We start from the raw sequence: 14,844 nt of genomic DNA on the forward strand, positions 1-14,844 counted from the left end.
TAATTTATTTAAAATTATATTACAATTATAAACTCTTTCTAATATATAATAGGGACTCAAATACAATCATCACATCAAGAAAAACTTAACACCATAATCATATTTAAATATACAATTACAAGACTTGTAAGCATAATGTATAACAACCTTGAAGTAATTTTAACGAATGTTCATCCCATTTCTATTATTTCAACAACATAGCACAAAAAGAAGAAGAAGAAGAAGAACGCACAGCGCAAACTCTATCAGCAACAAGTTTGAGATTTGATGTACCTACAATTGCAGACAACTAAATATCTATGTTCTAAAACATGCAACAACAGTCTTCTAAGAATTCATTTCCTGTAACTTTTGCTGTTGCAGATAGTTCACCACAGTTTTGATATACTCGTCTATGAGTTTGGCGAATTCCTTTACAACTTGCGTGCCATCAAAATCTTTAACTATCTCGTAGATTATGGTGGTCTTTGTCAAGGTTTTGTCTTCTCCCAAGTCATCAAGCTTGAAGGAGACGTTATAGTAAGCAAACCCTAACTCCAAAAGCCCTCCATCTATCGCCTGGAAGCTCACTGCATGGCTGGTTTCATCATATTTCACCATTTTCTCCTTGAAAGGTGAAAGAGGAGGTGTGGCTATAATGAAGGAGCATGTTCATCGAATTAAAACAAATACAAAAATAATTAGAAATAAGAGATTTTAGTGTGTTTATAAATGCTCAAGCCGGACGAAACAAATCTTCTTATGTGAGACAAATGACCAAAAATTTTGTTGGATTAGTTTTATGCTTGTCAAGAAGATTCTCAGTCGCGTCTAAAATTTTAATATTTTAATGTATCATTTTTTATGTAAAATTATGGTGTGCATCAGAAATGTATTAGCACAAATCTCAAGAAGAAATAGTAAATTAAGAGAAAGGAGAGTACGACAGGGATAACCTGCAGAAGTAAGACCAAATGGTCCATCACCTGATAATCAAAGATTTCTTTGACGAATTACATATCCCTTTAGTCTACACCTGAAGCCAGCTGAATGAAGGTCGTCCAGGCCAATGACGAAGATCCAGCACTTGCCCTAGGATTGTTAGCCATCTTATAAGAACCTCTGAGACTCTTCACCAAGAGGATAAAGGTTCTCCCAATTCCATACTCCACAAACACACCAAAGGATTTTTCATCAAGGGGTCAACTACATATCAGATTATCGTTATTCACCTTCTGCCAAACAGTCTAGTTTCATCCTGGCAACAAGAGCTCCTCGCCTAGGAGCACATAGTCCACAGCTAGTTCAATGCAACCTACCAATTGACTCAAGAACACTTAGCCAAATCTGAATGACTGAAGTACAACAAGAGCTGATTGACTGTCCCAACTCAACGTAGTTGGTCGAAGGAGAATAGCCCCCCCTCCCCCCTAAAAACCATCAATCTCAATCGATTGAGTGATAAAGTAGCTGAGTCATAATCTCATTATCTAAATGCCCAAAATACCATATAATGTCATCACTAAAGTAGGGGCAAACAAGTAAATATACACATGGTACCCTCCACTCCTATAAATAGTGTGGTTATTTCAATAGTAAATGTTAATCAATAAAAATTCCCTCATTCATGTATTCATTATTGTGCTCTCTCTCTCTCTTCCTTCTCACTTTCATGTTCTACACTTTATTCCATGGTTGTGATTCACAAGATAAACTCAGATTCATCATCCTAATGGTGCAATAGCGTGAATCATGCTAGCAACTGAAATAGGAGCACCACAAGGAGAGAAACCCACCAAACAGACAGTAAAAATATGGAGTACACTAAAGAGTTTGGACAACAATATTTCCAATTGTTCAAAGACTGGATGATGGGTTGGTTAGATGTTGAAGGCCATACGAGAACCCCTGAAGCAACAAAAAGGGGATGGAAGAACCCCTAGGAGGAAGCACATGTGCACAATAGATGAAGTGTGACTCAAGGCATCGATAGAGTACGAGAGTCATGGTATCATGATGATGTTGATACTATGAAGATGGATATACGATGATTCGGGCATATTGAGGTGCTCCATCAGCTAGAGAAAGTCTTCTCTGGACAACTTTTTGATGCTAAGCCACCTAGGAGAAAATCAAACCATTCTTTGGGGCCATATAAGGCTTAGGCTAATCTTGATGAGCATATTGTATCCATTTTCGTGACATTTTGATTCTTTGAAGTGTCGTTTATTCTTCTTCACCCCAAGGGATTTAGGCCTTAAGTGGTTCATTTAACTATCGATTAGAGTGATCTTATCTTTTACTGAATCCATGAGAATATATGTGGCACATTTTTTGAGTTCCCAAAAATCTTAGAAGATTACAAAAGCCTTACTACATATCAAGTAGAGGTAAAACAAGAGCCTTCTCCCATTTATCACTTATTTGTAGAGGGAGATGAAATAAGTGTGGGATCTGAAACCTATGGTAGAAGCCACCCAAGATCAGAGGATGAAGGATCCCTTCCATTATGATCTTGGTCTCTAGTTACAAGAGACCTTAGGGTAAATGTTAGAGCTAGCCAAATATCATAATTCAGCCAAAGAATATAACTCCACCACTACATCTAATGGGATAGAATTAGACACTAATTATCTGTAGAAAAGTGCCCTTAAGGATGACAAGTAGAGACTAAGGGAAGACTTGCATCCTTCTGCTTGACCAGAAAATGAAGGCAATTGGTCACCTTGGGACAACAAGGAGGTTCATAGAAACCACAATGAAGGAGGTCAGTCACAGTAACCTGACTAAAGGTCGACACATTATCATGAGTTAGTTTTAAATAATCACGAGACCCCAAAGTCCACTTCACTAAGATTCTTAATGACAAAGTTACTGGATATAATTTAAATTAAATAATAATTTAAGAAAGCACCACTCATGAGAATTTGAGCTTTTCTTCAAAACACAAACAAGTATTGTCCCTACCATTGGGACCATGGCCATGAGACAGAAGATAGCATACACCTCTGAAGCCTAGTTGATTAGTTTATAGGAGCAGGAAATCTCAAGAAATGCGTGATGTTAAGAGAAATGACTTAACGACAGGGGAATGCTCTGGTAGAGGAAATCCTGAATGAGCTTGTTTGAGCAAATATCCTTTACATTGCTAGAATTTTACCAGGTATTTTTAGAGGTGGATAATCATCCTAGTTCGTAAGTCAGAAGTGTAAATCCTACTGAGTAACAAGAGTTCCTCTCCTAGGAGTACATAGTCCACAATTGGTTCAATGCAACCTACCAATTGACTCAAGAACACTTAGCCAAATCTAAATGATGGAAATACAACAAGCGCTGATTGACTGTCCCAACTCAAAGTAGTTGGTCGAAGGAGAATAGCCCCCTCTAAAAACCATCAGTCTCAATCGATTGAGTGATAAAGTAGCTGAGTCATAATCTCATTTATCTAAATACCTAAAATACCATATAATTTCATCATTAAAGTAGGGGAAAAAAAGTAAATATACACATGGTACCCTCAGCTCCTATAAATAGTGTGGTTATTTCTATAGTAAATGCTAATAAAAAAATTCCCTTATTATTGTATTCATTATTGTGCTCTCTTTCTCTGTGTCTCCTTCTCACTTTCATGTTCTACACTATATTAATTGGTTGTGATTCACAAGATAAACTCAGATTCATCATCCTAAAGGTGCAGTAGCGTGAATCATACTAGCAACTGAAATAGGAGCACCACAAGGAGAGAAACCCACCAAACAGACAGTAAAAATATGGAGTGCACTAGAGAGTTTGTACAACAATATTTCTAATTGTTCAAAAACTGGATGATGGGTGGGTTAGATGTTGGAGGCCATACGACAACCCCTGTGAGGAAGCACAGTTGCACAATAGCTGAAGTGCAACTCAAGGCATCGATAAAGTAGGAGAGTCACAATATCATGATGATGTTGATTCTATAAAGATGGATAGACAATTCGTGCATATTGAGGTGATCCATAAACCAGAGAAAGCCTTCTCTTGACAAATTTTTTATGCTGAGCCTCCTAAAAGAAAATCAAACCCTTCTTTGGGGCCATATAAGGCTCAGGCTAATCTTGATGACCATGTTGTGTCCATTGTCGTGACATTTTGATGCTTTGAAGTGTCGCTTATTCTTTGTCACCCCAAGGGATTTAGGCCTCAAGTGGTTCATTTAACAATTGGCTAGAGTGATCACATCTTTTACTGAATCCAGGAGAATATATGTGGCACATTTTTGGAGTTCCCACAAATCTTAGAAGATTACAAAAGCCTTACAACATATCAAATAGAGTTAAAACAAGAGCCTTCTCTCATTTATCACTTATTTGTAGAAGGAGATGAAATAAGTGTGGGATCTAGAACCTGTTGTAGAAGCTACACAAGTTAGGGGACGAAGGATCCCTTCCATTATGATCTTGGTCTCTAGTTACAAGAGACCTTAGGGTAAATGTTAGAGCTAGCCAAATATCATAATTCAGCCAAAGAATATAACTCCACCACTGCATCTAATGGGATAGAATTAGCCACTCATTATCTATAGAAAGTGCCTTTTAAGGATGACAAGTAGAGACTAAGGGAAGAATTATATCCTTCTTCTTGACAAGAAAATGAAGGCAATTGGTCACCTTGGGACAACAAGGAGGTTCATAGAAACCACAACGAAGGAGGTCAGTCACAGTAACCTGACTAAACGTTGACACATTATCATGAGCAAGTATTGAATAATCACGAGACCCTAATGCCCACTTCACTAAGAGTCTTAATGACAATGTTACTAGATACAATTTAAATTAAATAATAATTTAAGAAAGCACCACTAATGAGAATTTGAGCTTTTCTTCAAAACACAAACAAGTATTGTCCCTACCATTGAGACCATGGCCATGAGACGAAAGATAGCATACACTTCTGAAGCTTAGTCGATTAGTTTATAGGAGCAGGAAATCTCAACAAATGTGTGATGTTAAGAGAAATTACTTAACGATAAGGGAATGCTCTGGTTGAGAAAATCCTGAATGAGCTAGTTTGAGCAAGTATCCTTTACATTTCTTGATTTTTACCAGGTATTTTTAGAGGTAGATAATAAAATATCACATTGCTTGATTTTTACCAGGTATTTTTAGAGGTAGATAATCATCTTAGTGAGTAAGTCAGAAGAGTAAATCCTAGTGAGTAAGCTAGAAGAGGCCTTAGTTAAGAGAACTGTGTATAATTGTCATGCCATCAAATTGCAACACCCATCCACCTATGACTTTCACCAATGCAGACTTGCCCCAAGGAAAAGTCCATACATTGATGCCATCACTTATGTAGTAATGATTGGAAAGTATCAGATATGTAGTATTTTGGTCAACTTTAACAACTCCAAGAATATTATGCTCAAGTCCGTGTTCCATAAAATGAACCTCCCAACCATCCGGCTAGCCAACTCTAGCACCGGCTAGCCAACTCTATAACTTTTATGGTAAGAAGAATGAGGCCGTGAGAGTAGTTGAACTATCCCAACTCTATAACTTTTATGATAAGAAGAATGAGGCCGTGAGAGTAGTTGAACTATCAATAACTTAGGGAGAAGTTAAGAATTAATTCACATATATAGAGGAGTACTTCGTGTGGTAGATTTGTCAACAAAATGCATAGCAATCTTCGGTCGCTCTTACTAAACGGTTGTAAAGCTTGGTCTTGACTTGCCACATTGTAGTGAAGTTTTCTGGCAATGGATAGATAATCATGGTTCCAAGGAACTTGGTGCTCACAGACCAAATACTTCAAAGCATTTGGTAGTGTGGAGTAGGACCCACTCGACCTGTAACGCCGATTTGAATGGGGGCTCAAGACCAGGGGAGACTAATCGTAAAATTCCTATTGTCAAAGGATAACCTGTAAATCTTTCCTTGTATGAAAATTTTGATGTTGGATCCAAATTTTTGCTTATCAAGATGCTTCAAAGGCATTAAGATGTCTTTGCTTGGTCAGCAGTAGATATGTCAATAATACTTCTCGACATTGTCTCTCTCGAGCTGAACATGAATCCAAATTCTCGACCATTGAAGTAGAAAATGACGTCCTTAGCAATGGTCTTGGCTATATAGATTTGAGAGGAGGGGAAAAAGATAAAGGAATTCAGCTACTTCTTTTAGTTATAATACATGATGTGGGTCTCCAATTTGTAATTGTACAAAAGCAATTGATAACAGTAGGTTATGTGTGGACTTCTGAACTAAGATAGCTACCCACTACTGAGGATCAATGCGTCAACACACTTAGCGGTCAGACATTCAGTGATGAGCTTCAATAATGTTTTATCGAGCTACCACAAAATAAATATGTACCTAGCTGATGCAGAGAAGGCAACCCTTATAACTAGTGATGGTTTATATTGCTATAACATAACACTCTTCAAGATAAAAAAAATACTGGGGCAACCTACCAAGATCTTATTGATGTAATGTTTTCTAAGTGAAAAGGAAAAAGTATTGAAGTTTATTTGGATGATATGTTGTTTAAAAATCAATCGATCGGGCAACATATAAAATAGTTAGAACAAATATTTGATACCCTCCAAAAATACTTTAGGAGATTAAATCCACAATATACACTTTTCGAGCATCGAAAAACAAGTTTATTTGCTATTTCATGACACTAGAGTGGATAAAAGCCAATCTAAAAAAAATATATGCATTAAACAACATGTCATCACTCTGGAATACCAAAGAAGTCAATAAGGTGATTGGTTGGATAGAAAGTTTAAGCAGCTTGTTACAAAGACAAGTAAAAAATGCATAATATTCTTAAAAATGTTCATGATGACAAAAAGACTTTTGAATGATTAGCTGATTGTGAGCAAGCATTTATAATGCTGAAAATTTCTTAGCATCACCACAGCTGCTCCAAAACGCCCAAAGCCAAAGAAAGAACTATTTCTGAACTTTGGAGTTAAACTTGAGGTCATTAGCCCGATGCTATTTTGAAAGGAACTAGGAAAGCAACTCCTAGTTTACTACACCAGTCAGGTACGCACTTGCACCGAGATCAATTATTCAATTATAGCAAGCTTAACGTTTGTTCTAACTATTCTAGCTGGAAGGATCCATCCCTACTTTCAAATTCATTGGATTACGGCTATCATCAGCATTTCATAAAAAAATCATTCTCACTCTACTGGAGCATTCTAGTTGTGTCCTCAAATGGGCGATGAAACTCAGTGATTTGAACATCATATATGTCCTTCAGATCAAAATCAACAAGCAAAGAGTATCAGAATTTTCATAATATTTTCTAAATTCATGGGAGTCAAGAATAGGATCCACTCCTAATAACTGAATCTAAGTATTATACATCGATGGAGCCTCTAACTTGATGGGAGCATGAATCAAACTTGCTTTGAGTAGTCCTATCAGAGCACCTCTATAGTTCAGTCATCATAGAGTTTTATGTCAGAAACAATAAGGAAACTATGAAGCCCTAATTTCTGGTTAGAGTCTAGTATAGAATTTGAAGTCAGTGATGAGATGATGGGCAAATTCCTCAACAAAGGTAAAATAGAGATCTGGATGTTTGCTAACTTCAAAATTGAGCACATTAACAAAAAAGACAATCAGTTGGCTAATCTCCTATCCATGTGCATTCACTAGGTGGGAGGAACACTGCAAAGACCTTTTTTGTCAAAAATTAGAGAACCCAAAGCAATGGAGGTGAAAATCAAATCAGCTAAAAGCTAGATAGGTCTCTACATCAACTTCTTGGAGACTAAAATGATTGTTGAAGAAATCACTGACCGCTTGATTTTCAAATGCAAAGCAGATAAAAAATGGTTGATATTGGGAAGCCTTTTTGCAATTTGGGTACTTCACTTTACTTGACGTGCTGAGAGAACAAAAAAGAAGAGGCCCTCTGAGAGATATACTCTAGAGAGTACACAAGCAACTTTGGAGTGCGTGATATCAAATCTAAGGGAAATATCCTGGTGCACAAACATTAATGACAAGGCTAAAAATAACCAAGAGAATTGAAATATGTGGAGAAATTTTTTAGAAGATGCGAGCAATGTCGTAAGTATGCACCATTGCAACACCCATCAACACACAGAGTGTAGCTAATTGTGAGCTTGTTGCCTTTCATCGTCTAGGGCCATAATATCCTCAGGTTGTTTCAGCCAAAAATGGGTTAGCGTAAATTTTATCTGGTCATCATGGACTACATTTTAAAGTGGATCAAAACTATGGTGCTCAATTGAACTTTATCTAAATAGACTTCATCTATCGGAATGGTTTACTTCTAGTTATCATCACCAATAACATAATACAATTTCTATACCAAAGTGTAAAAGACTTATACCATAGTAAGAGGATCAACTTAAAATTTACATCAATGCATCATCCTCAAACTAACAAAAAATTAAAAGCTATCAACAAAATAATTCTAAATCCACTAAAGAAAAAAAATGAAGAAGAAAAGGGCTTTGGGCAAATATTCTTCGGTCGACCCTTTGGGCTACCCAAAGAGCGCCAACAATAGTGATTGAACATACTCCATTCATGATATCCCATGAATCAGACATAGTAAATATGGCCAACTGGTAGGAGGCAAACACTGAAGGGGCAATACTCATGCATGAGCTGAAATAAGAGAACCACAGCAATTCTTCCCTTTAATAGAAGGAATTTAAGAGACAAGCACTATTATATACAAGCACCCTAGCAGATGGGTTGAGATGGGCTCATCTTTCAATTAGGAAAATATGGCCAACTGGTAGGAGGCAAACACTAAAGGGGCAATACTCATGCATGAGCTGACATAAGAGAACCACAACAATTCTTCCCTTTAATAGAAGGAATTTAAGAGACACACCAATTGCTACTACAACAAGTATTTTTAGAGAAGCCTTTCGATTGAGGATCTTGTGTTAAAGAAGCTGATCCAACGCCGTAAGGACAAGAATTTGGTAGCCAGACCTGACTGTGACCCACCATTTGCTACTATGAAAGCATGTCTTAGGGCATCTTTTGAAGGAGGAGATATCTAGAGACGGCTAAGAGAGGAGAAAGAGAGAACTTTGGAGAGTTTTCTTCTATATGCTTCTCTTCCTCTCTTGGTGTTTTAATCTTAAGGGCTTTTCCTACCCATTGCTTTGTATTTTCTTACTATTTCTCAGAGGATTATTGTATGAGAGAGGAGATTGTTGCTATGAAAGAGTGAACAGATTATTTTATAATCTTTACACTTTAGTTTTACTTTTAAGAATAATTTGAAGGGAATTTTTTTTCATTGTTCTATCTATCATGAGTAGATACATTTTTCTATGCTCCTCTATGATTCATGGTATGTGATTTCATAATTTTTTTGGATGATTTCTTTCAATGTATCATTTTCTTGAGGAATCAAGCCTTTTCTTTAATGTGTTAATCATAGAGTTCTATTTACTTTTGACCCGAGCAATTATAATGTTCATATATTTTGTAATTCATGACTCCTGTCTGTTACACAGAAGAACGAAATAGTTAACCATAAAATCTAGGTAACAATAGACAAATTTTATTTGTGTTTTGCAACCTATAAAAGAGATCAAAATAAATCTACAAGATGTCATGGGGATTGAAAAAGCCTCAACTTCATTTATTCTAACCTTCTTTTAACCTAGACATAAGCATAAGGAAGATGTTTTATCCATGTTGACAACTATCACATTAGAGAAAGTCAAGGAAAACCACTAATTACCACAACACAAAAATCATAGGAGTGCAAGCCACACATACCTTGAAGAACTGTAAAATTTGTCTCCTGTTGTTATTTCTATCCTTTCCAACCAAATTATCTTTTGTTTTTACTATTGAATACGATTTTAGAAAACTACTTATTTTTTATCATGCTAAACAAGGTTTAGAAGTGTAGTAAACTAGATATTAAGCCTATAGAACAATTCTTAGTGTTTTACTCGTGCGATCGTTACACAGTGCTCTTTAACTGCATTATTACTTGATGTATATGTGCGTGATCTGATCGATTTACTTCACTGTAAGTTTTCTTGCCGTTAATATCCTAATCATTAGAAATTCTTTCATTCTAGTGTTCATTACTCTCTCTCTCTCTCTCTCTCAATCTCTCTCTTAATCTTTTATTAATTTGTGATTTGAAATGACAACATTAGGTGCAAGCTTTCTTTTACACAAATTCTTTCTCGAGAAAATCATCATCAATAATTACTCCCGAAACCAAACTCTTAGTACTACACTTTATACAATAAAGTGACTGAGTTATCCTTCACGATAAATATATTTTTCCTTGTATGATTATGAACAATTTAAACTGTTTAGCGCAAAGAAAATGTGTCGATGGAAGAAAATATATCCCCCTCTTAAATGCAACCAATAATGAGCACATATTTCTAAATAATCGATACATTTCATAAAATCTGACACAAATCATCAATTTTTCAAAGTAGTACTGAAAAAAATAGTTTTGCAAATAAAAATTCTAATTGTGCAAGCAATAATACTCACATATAGATGTAAGGAATTACAGCATGGTTAACAAACTGTGTTTTTTTTTTTTTTTGAAGTTGGAATCAAAGTACTTTACAAAATTGAATTAATCAATAAACTTCAAACATGCAGATGAAGAGGCCAAGAAGAGGTGGAGCTCACCAGATCTAATTGTTATAGAGACGACTGGACAAGGACCTCCATCACTTTCAACAACCTGTGCATCAATCGGCAGATGTGGAGCTGCTTTACGAAGAACATCGAATTTAGCCTTTGTTATTGCATTCCACAGATCCTCGATGCCAATTTCAAATTCAGTTTGGAATTCGATGATGCTCGTCATCAGTCTTCTCTCTTGCACTAAGAGTGATGATGAATTGAATAGTGTTTTTGAATTGGCATGCAGACAATTGGAGCTCCTAGACTTGATTTATGGGAGACAATTGAACAAGATAATTCTCATTTGTAGAGAAATTTTAGTCTATTATTTTATCAGCTTGATATAAAATATGATATTTGAATTAGGTTCACATCAGCTTTTGGATTATTACCTTACTAAAATGTGCCAAAGAGTTTATGTTTATCTGTTTGATAAAATCCTATTTTGTATGTTCTAGATGTCCTTTTGCATTCTGTATAATATTTTATCATATATATAATATATTTTTTAGGTTAATACAATTTCTTTGCATAAATATATAACTTGATCAATGCGACGATTTTTAAAATGTAATTTTTTTTATTTAGATATGATGCGTCATCAAAAAAAAATTTATTTTATTTTTTGGCACTAATCTCATGACACTTTTGAGAAAAGAATTTAGATTCAAATTAAAGAACATTCAGATCTCTAATTTCAATTAAGTTTATAGACAAAATATTTGTTTCAATAAGACGGACCTTATGATATCAAAACTAGTCCAATCTGAGTCTAAGCAAGTCCTGATCAAACCATTAAAGCATATTTTGAGGCTTCAGACTTCAAATTTGAAATATCAATATAGTCACATTGAGCTTCTCGACGACGAGAGGAATCCAACTAGTGTAAGCTATCTTATTTTTGAGGAAGTTAAGACTTTCAAATCATCATATTAACCCAATGGTAAAGGGTGAACAAAGTTATTTACGGAATGACCAAAATGCTTATCTGCCAGATGCTATAAATGGACACCCTCTCTTCACTTGAGGGGAGGAGGAGAAGGTATCAAATTATTGTTCTTTTATGAACTGAAGACCTGGCAACAATTTATGATCTCTTTGGTCACTGACTACAGTTGAACACCATCTGTCGGCCGCCACCAAACACCATCGGCCACCCACTTCTATCTATATTCAACGAATTTTATTTCTTAATGAAGTTTCTCTAATAAGGTATAACAAAGTATCCCAAATATGATGTAACAAAGTATCCCAAGTACTAGGTATTGATCTTTCCATAATTATGTGCAATGATGTATCCCAAACAAGGTATATTGAAGGTCTTACAACAAAACCTAATGAAATTGGATATGACTATCATATCAAAAAACAATGACTTTCTTGAAACTACTGAAGCTTTCTAAATGTTGTATTGCGACAAAAAATTTGTTTGGTGTAAAATAATAAGTCTGAGTGAAGGGTTGCAACCGTCGACTAGTATAACACTAACTAGGGTCTATGTGGTCATTCGCTATTACAACTTCCCACTACAGGCAAGTGAACAATGTTGTCATTATTGCCTCTCACTATATTCTTTATGGCCAACTATTATCATTGCAGCTTTTTACTCAACTTATGTCATAAATTATTGGCATTGTCATGACATCCTTTGACTATAGACTCTGTGATCAATTAATGCACTTATAATAACCCACTATGGCTTATGTTGCTAGTTACTATTGTAGGTCCAACTACAACATATATGGTAATTTAATATGATTGTAATCTCCCACTACATCCTTTTTGGCCAATTGCTATCATTGCAGCCTTCCACTATGATCTATGTGGTCACTTGTTGTAATTACAACCTTTCATTATGCTCTCTTTGATCTCCTGGTATTATTACAATCATTGACTACGGTCTCTATGGACGATTGAAGCTCTTACAGTGATCTAAAATGGTCTATATGGCCTATTATTATTTTAGCTTCCAAATACGGCCTATGCAATCAATTGATGCATTCCAACCTTTGACTACGACCCTTGTGGCTAACTCCTATCATTGTAGCCTTCAATTAAGACATATGTGGTTTTGTTGTCATTACAACCTTCAACTACAACTTATATGGTCAATTGACACTATTACAATCATCTACTACAATCTTTATGGCCAACTGATGCTACTGCAATTACTAACAGTAGCCTCTATGGTCGAGTGACACAAATAAAATTTCCCACTATGACCTCTATTGCCAACTGATGCTACTGCACGGACTCACTACGCCTTCTATGACCAACTTGACATATGTGCCTAACACCTGCTACAACTAACAACTATGAACTATGTGACCAACTATGACCTATGTGGTTAACTTCTATTGCAGCTGACAACTATGACCTATGGAGCTTACTACTACTATAGTTTCAAATTATGGCCTCCATGACAAACTGCGGCCTTTATAGTTAATTAATACTATAGCTTCCAACTATGATCTATCTTGCTAACTACTATTACAGCCTCTAACTATGACCTATGTGTCCAACTATGACTTATCCAGTTAATGTTACATACCTCCAATTATGACCACGGTGAGAAACTAAGATCTATGTGACTAAATACTACTGCAACTTTCAACTATGACCTTCATAGCTAATTAACTCTAATGCAACCACAAATTCAAGTCTTTAAGGTAAACCATTGTCTTTAAGGTAATTAACTATGGCATCTGCAATCAATTATTGTTATTATCATTAAGAAATGCATTTATAATAGCCCAATTACGACTATTAAAACAAGATGACTATTGTACATTTATGATTATCAACATTATAGCTTCATCTTCTCTAATTCTAGAGAACAGTTGAACTATGTATTTAGAATCTTGTAGTAGATTTCTTTGACTGGGCTATAACTCATGGCCTTTTCACTTTCCAAGGTTTTTTCTTGTCAGAAATCCAGTTGTCTCCTCTTATTACATGTCATTCATCTATATGTTTGTTAAATTTGCATGCAATGTTAAGACATTATATTAACATTCTCGCCCACAACTTTTTAGAACCATTTATGAGAAACAATTTCCTCTCTATGGAAGCATACCCTTCTTCGATGGCCAACAAGCATAATGAATGAGCTTTCAGTCTTATACTTGTCATAGGAAGGTGTAGTCTCGATGTCTAGGATGTCAAGTGTTGACCTCATTTTTGGTTGAGGTCTACTATTTCTCTTTAGTAGTCTAAGGTCTAGCCATAGGACTTTCCTATTTACTATTCTTAGAGAACTAGAAAAGGCACCCTCACCATTAGAAATTCTAAACTCTTCTTTACTCAACTTGAAGTTTCACATATTAGTCCTAACCTCTAGCACTTAGTAGGTGGGGTCATTATAGGGGAGCTCAAGGAGAGTTCCTATAGGACTATTGGATCTTAGGGTTGACCCTGGGTGTTGGTCTAGAGCTAAGACACTCACTTCACTCACAATCACTCACTACCTTAAGCCCAGAATTTCCTGACTTTGATCCCTTGATACTTTTGGGATACTCATGTAGATGGTCCCCTAAACCTACTAGCCCTAGGCTGGGGTTTAGCTAAGAACAGTACATAGAGGACCCAAATGGGGTTTCCATTGGTCCATGGCCTATTTTTGGTGGTTATTTTGTTGATCTTACCCAAAATACCCATCCTCGCCTTTTGCCTCTAAACTCCCCCAAATTACCCAAGTGCCATTGAAACCCTAAATTTGGCCAAAATTCCGAAATTATCCAAAATACCCCATTTTTTTTCAAAAATCATTTCAAACCGTTTGAAAACACCCAAATTACCCAAAATCACCAAGGATTGTTAAATTACCAAAATACCCATCCTTAGCCCAAAATTCAAAAAATTCCAAAAATTCCCAAAATATTTGAAATATTCTCAATTTCATTTTTCTCAACTACCACTTGATCCAATTTGTCGAATTTGACCATCATTGATTAAAAGAACCAAATTGCCTTTAAAGGCCCAAATTTCCCCAAATTAAATTCCAATGTCCATCAATTTGATCCCAATCTCCCCAAATTTCAATCCCAAACTCAACTTTACTCTCAATGTGACAAAAATAGGCAAAATCCAAGCTCAATTGGCCATTCCTTAAGCCTCATTTTGATATAGGTCAAAACCCCAATTTTTGGCACATGATCTAATTTCACCAAATTGAATCCATAGTCCCTTAAATTGGCCATGGTTA

The 14,844-nt window shown here is 35.8% G+C and overlaps 1 protein-coding gene across 1 annotated transcript; it reads right to left on the minus strand.

Moving 5' to 3' along the window:
• Positions 1–270: 270 nt before the first annotated feature.
• LOC110037776 (phytohormone-binding protein-like) lies at positions 271–10,914 on the minus strand. The gene is made up of 2 exons (XM_020742482.1): positions 10,644–10,914; positions 271–632 (listed from the first exon to the last, which is right to left on the minus strand). The coding sequence occupies exons 1-2, from the start codon at positions 10,822–10,824 to the stop codon at positions 328–330; spliced, it is 486 nt and encodes a 161-aa protein (XP_020598141.1). The 5' UTR covers positions 10,825–10,914; the 3' UTR covers positions 271–327.
• Between the last annotated feature and the right edge of the window lie 3,930 nt (positions 10,915–14,844).

The sequence above is a fragment of the Phalaenopsis equestris genome, unplaced genomic scaffold (genome assembly GCF_001263595.1).
Source record: "Phalaenopsis equestris unplaced genomic scaffold, ASM126359v1 Scaffold224892, whole genome shotgun sequence".
Classification (NCBI taxonomy): Eukaryota; Viridiplantae; Streptophyta; class Magnoliopsida; order Asparagales; family Orchidaceae; genus Phalaenopsis; species Phalaenopsis equestris.

Coding starts and splice junctions, on each gene's coding strand:
- LOC110037776 (XM_020742482.1), bottom strand. CDS start 10,824: ATGACGAGCATCATCGAATTCCAAACTGAATTTGAAATTGGCATCGAG. Junction 633..10,643: donor CTCTATAACAATTAGATCTG/GTGAGCTCCACC, acceptor CCTTCATTATAG/CCACACCTCCTCTTTCACCT.